This window comes from Oxyura jamaicensis, chromosome Z (assembly GCF_011077185.1).
Source record: "Oxyura jamaicensis isolate SHBP4307 breed ruddy duck chromosome Z, BPBGC_Ojam_1.0, whole genome shotgun sequence".
NCBI lineage: Eukaryota > Metazoa > Chordata > Aves > Anseriformes > Anatidae > Oxyura > Oxyura jamaicensis.
Genome location: NC_048926.1, coordinates 24,105,743 through 24,110,986, shown reverse-complemented (window position 1 = coordinate 24,110,986; position 5,244 = coordinate 24,105,743). Strand labels below are relative to the sequence as shown.

The window sequence follows — 5,244 nt, the reverse complement described above, 5'->3', positions numbered from 1 at the left end:
CGCCCCTGGCAACTGTGCCCGCGCCCCTGCTCCGCCGCCTCGCGCCACCGCCCGCGCCTGCGCCGCGCGGGGACCCAGCCGGTCCCCGCCCCCAACTGTCCCCGCCCCCCCAACCGTCCCCGCCCCCCCCCCGGTCCCCGCCCCCAACCGTCACCGCCCCCCCAACCGTCACCGCCCCCCTCAGCCGTCGCCGCTCCCGCCCCGCCTCGCGTTCCCCGGAGGGGTCCCGCAAAGAAGCAGGCCGTCGTGTCGCTGTGTAGAATGGCTAATTAGAAAAATATTTTAATGGTGTGCCGGCGGCGCTGCTGCTAGTTAGCCATCGACTGAAATGTGTGAGCGGTGTCCTGCCTGCCCTCCCGCCCCTCGCTCCGGGGCTTTGTTAGAGCTACCAGGATGCGATCGTTTGTAACGCTAAGGGAGCGCCCTCGTGGTGAGCACAACGCTCCGTGCTCCAGCAGCGCGGACAAACTTGGCCTCCGCGCTTACTCCGGACCTCCACGCTGCAAGAGAAAAGGGGACAGGCTAAGCGTACAGCCCAACAAACAATATTTCTAGTCTTAACTTATTATTCAGGCTTTATTTAGACCTTGATTTCCAATCTATAAAAGAATGGGCATGAAATAAAGCACCACCATCTATCAGCAACTGCTTTTCAGTGAGCAATAGCCCATACCTACGGCTGCAACTCTCCCCATCTGAAGAAACCTGACTCTTACTCGCTTTACAAAAGGTCTGAGAGACACAGCAACGGTGAACAGAAGTTTGAGGATTATTTCCACTGCTCAAACTCCAAAGTGCAAAGAAAAAATAATGCCCAGGTCAGCAATTATGACCTTTGTGAAAAATCAGAAGTTCATTAATGTGCCAACACAATTATTCTACAACGTATCTCATAGTTATAAAAATACACTGGAGGTGAAGTGTGTAACTGTGGAAAATAATCCATCTTCTAATTATGATGCCCTACCCATGTGCATGCAGAAAAACTGATTTCCTCTACTCATGTGGTTACACTTTAGGTGTCCTTATCATTTAACAAAGCTACCTAAGTGTCTTTTCATTTCAAACTTACACCATTCTCTCTAATTCTTCAATTCTCCTCTTTTAAGTAGCAGTATTTACAATTCAAAATTGTTATGGAAGTACGTCTCTCTTACCTTTCCCACATAATATTGTAACTGCAAATATTTCAGGAAATATTTACATTAAACTTAAGAAAATGTTCTTAATGTTCTTCAGTGGTTGAAATACAAAAGTTAACTTAATATTAAATAACTCATAAAAAAAAACTTTGAAAAATATTTTGGACTTCTGTCACCTGGCAATAGCTTCTGCCGGTCCGTGAATAGACTCCAGTGGTTGCAACCAACATATTCAAAATGAAGCGGCTGTTACAGAACAGGTAGCGACTATGGTTAATGTAGGCTGTACCTATCAGTAGCTTTCCATGTTCTAAGTCTGTATCTCTCCGTGACACCACGAGTTGCTGATTAGGAAGAGCTGGGTACCCCGTGTACCAAATTTGTAGTTTGGGTACTGTGCACCGAAGCTGTGAAAGCTCTGAGTACAGACTTAGCAAGGACTGCAATGTACTACCGTATGTCTACAGGTCCTCCAAAGTTTCAAATAAGATAAATGCTGGGTAAACAGAGAACATACAGTCATTGAAACTTACTTGAATATATTCAATCTCTTCATCTGACATAAGTTTCCTTCTGTATTTCTGAGGGAAGGTTCTCGCTAATTCCGAAGTGTCTGGTGCACCTTGTACCCTACTAACAGGTGAAATACTTTGAAAGGCTGGTGCTCTGCCTCCGACAGACTCCTGCGCTTTTGAAGCATGGGGCGATGGCACACTTGCTTGTAGAGATTCCTGTACTGAAACCCAGATTGCAAAACCATTTACAGAAATATAACAAGACTGTAAAATTAATTAGATGAGCAACCAGTAAAAGTTACTAGTTATTGGCAATTAACTCTCTTCCTTATAACCAACATTAAAAGAATTAACACACTCCACTTCTCACAACCTCTTCTAATTGTTGTTTAATGTATCAAGAGCACAGTATCAAGGGCACATTTAATCAGAAATGAAAAGAATGCATATTTGAATGGCAGAAATGTTCATGTATGTTCACAGATATATCCTAACAAAGGCTTTCCTTTGCCGGGAAGCTTTCCTTAAGGCATGAAGAACCACAAATATGTGTGTGGAGAGGGTTATGCAGAAAGATAACTAAGATGAATAACTAAGGTCCACTGAGATGACGCTTTCTGTTTTCTGCAACTGTAAAGACAGACTGGTGAAAAAGAGAGAGAGGCTTACAGAAGGATGAAGCTCACGATGCACAGTGTTGTACCCATTTTTAACATCATGCTGAATGAACAGCACTATTGGGCATCAGCGATCAAACTGTTAATGAAATGCAGACCAAGTACTGCATGAAATACTTCAGAGAAGAGGGCCAGGGGTTAGGCTTAAGGAATTCATGTTAGGGAAGCTGCCTTCAGTTTGAGGATAGGAAAACAGACGACAAAAAGGCAGTGCTATCTAAGTCTGCTTGTTGGACCTTAGGTCTGTCCCTCCATGGCGGATCTGACAATGGAAACGTAGTTACCACGGCAGGGAGGGCTGCGTCTCATCGCAGTATGTTTCCTTCAGAAGCACTCAAGCCTGTTTAAAAAACCTGGTAAAGCAGACTGCTCCCGAAGGAAGTCCTCACTGTCCCTGGAAAATGAGCAAGATAAATGCAACTTCAACCAGCTGGGACAGGTGGACTAAAGAATTTATAAAATAAGCAGCATCAAGACTGAGCAGACCTGGATGCGTTAAAAAGCCACGGCATTGCCTGCCTCTCTCCCCGCTGCCTCCAACAAGACCAGTAGTGACAAAGGAGAGGAGCCATGGTGAGCCTGAGTTGATTGGCAGGACAGGGATGTCAAACAGCTGCAGCAAAGTCATCAAACCACTGTTGGTAAAAAACACCATGAAGGGGCACACTCAGAAGTTCTCGGTCAGAAGACTGAAAGCTGCAAATTGATCAGGTGGTTTGGCAAGGAAGGTCCCAAACATAGCAAGGAGGAAGAGAGCTTATCAAAAGGAACATAATCTGAACACGAGGCATGCCGTGAGATGAAATTCTAAAATTTAAGATCAGGAAGCAAAAGGAACAGAAGACGAAAACAGAAGAAAGAGCTGTTTCTGACAACACAGAGCTGATAAATAATTCTGGCCAGTAATGCCTATAAAGTATTTTTGTTTCAAGAAAGAAAACTCCTTATGAGAAATAGCTTCTGCAAGTTTTTTTATATGCCACAAAAATGTTTAGAGATTTACCTGAGAGCTTCCTCTACCATACAATTTTGATTCGTAGTTGGAACAGAAGCACTGGCCAATTAAAAACACAAGAAATTGGGACTCAGAAGTACTAGACCTAACACTGCAATTGCTTTGGCACAGATACAGTCTCTCCTATAGTTTTCCCTGCCCTGTTTGACAACATGTTGCAATAGTAATACCATAAAAGAATTTGGCTGGCCTTTCCAGCACCCATGGCTCTAAAAGTATATCCTTGATCTGCAGAGCTCCGTGTGGCCATGCGCGAGCAGCAGCCTGGTGCGCTGAACGCAGTCACTGCCACAACCTTCAAGCAAAGAGAGGCAGACTGCAATTTGCTATCAAGGTGACAGAACACGGTTCTGGTAGAAAGGTCTAGTGGACTCAAAAGCTACCGTGACAAAGTTCTTCTGGGGCAGAGATAAAGCGGTACATAACACATTTTTTTTTAAGAGCACAATTCACTGGCATGAGAGATGGTACAGCTGGCTAAACTGCGTACAGCATACAGAGTTCTGGCAAAGTTATCCTCAGATAAGGTTCCTGAGGACTTCCCGGATACATCAGAAGTGGCATTGATGTACGCTGTAGATACTTTGAAATGTCAGTGGATAAATGAAACTTACAGGTACATCTCTGGTGTTAGAGTGCTCTGGCAAATACATGGTGCAGTTACTGATGTGTTAAGGTGCTCCAACCATTCCTCACTGAACAGTCACCCTTCAGATGGTGTTACAGGATTACGTGTGTAAAGTCTGAAGGTAACACTCTCTGAAATTTAAAATCCATATGTGTTTCGCCATCATAAACATTTGAATAGTGGGAAAAAAATAAAAAGAAGAATCTCCAGATGTCTAAATTAACCATTTGATTCAAGGAGATAAGTCTGGTGCTGAGAAATTTTGACACAAGTAGTAGAAAAAAAGACATCAGAGGTAACAAACTAAAAAAAGTGAGAACAGCCATCATTTCTAAACAAATGAGAACAACGTAGCAGCTTCATAAGGCATCTGCTATTTTAGTTTCAAACGCTTTATTGACTCATAAGAAAAACATCACACAGCTTATGTAACTTTGATGTCTAAATGTAACAATACCAAGGATTCTATAAACATCAACAAAGCCATAGGTATAAAAATCGATGTCAAAGATGGGCATGAAAATACATATTTTTTTCTCAGCATTAATTAACAACACTAGGAAACACTTAAAACATAAAGCGGAATGGCTCTGCCACCTACAATTGAGGTTTTAAATACGACAAATGTTGTACGCTCCAATTACAAAAGGAACAGATGAGGCAAATTCAACATCATTTCTGCAAATGTCACCGAATGGCTAAACCTTCTCCCCAGTGATTTTGGCGCGATCACCTCAGGAGATTATTAGCATTTGCAGGAATGGGACTTTGTGTGCAAGCAGTGTAAATCTTCGGGAACCCGGCTCGGCCAAGCAATAGCCATGCGTGCGTTATATGTACTCCTGCAGTCGTACAGAGCCTGGCAGGGCTGACTCAGGAGTTACCTTTAAACCGAAACAGCTCTGCTTCAGAACCCTTGCCCCACATCAGGTGGGTCACCGAGTGAAAGCAGAAGCGTGCTGCTGCGTAAGGCGGTTAACAGAAGGAACCCTGGCACGGGCTGTTTCTCCAGACGGAGGGGTAAAACACTTACTTTTAGGCCTGGGACCGCTTGTCCTGTCCGGGAACTTGATCAGCGGAGTATGCGGCTTGACCACCTACGAGGCGACAAGGCAGCGGGAGGCGTGAGGAGCACTGGACGCGCTCTGAGGGGATGCTGACCCCGCGGTACCAGCGGTGCCCGCACACGGCCTGACACACGGCGCAGAACCCCGGGGGTCGGCCCGAGCAGACGGCGATGCCCGCTGGCGGCCGTGCCCGCCCCGCC

The 5,244-nt window shown here is 45.0% G+C and overlaps 1 protein-coding gene across 2 annotated transcripts in view; it reads right to left on the bottom strand.

Moving 5' to 3' along the window:
- Positions 1 to 249: 249 nt before the first annotated feature.
- Positions 250 to 5,244, bottom strand: part of MRPS36 (mitochondrial ribosomal protein S36) — a 10,162-nt gene continuing 5,167 nt past the window's right edge. Inside the window, exons 2-4 of one of the 2 annotated variants that reach the window (XM_035310760.1) lie at positions 5,011 to 5,074; positions 1,676 to 1,899; positions 250 to 500 (exon numbers count right to left, since the gene is read on the bottom strand). In XM_035310760.1, coding sequence (XP_035166651.1) covers positions 483 to 500; positions 1,676 to 1,899; positions 5,011 to 5,074 — 306 coding nt within the window. In that variant the 3' untranslated portion in view covers positions 250 to 482. The remainder of the gene's footprint in view (positions 501 to 1,675; positions 1,900 to 5,010; positions 5,075 to 5,244) is intronic. The other variant, XM_035310761.1, reaches the window with a different exon arrangement.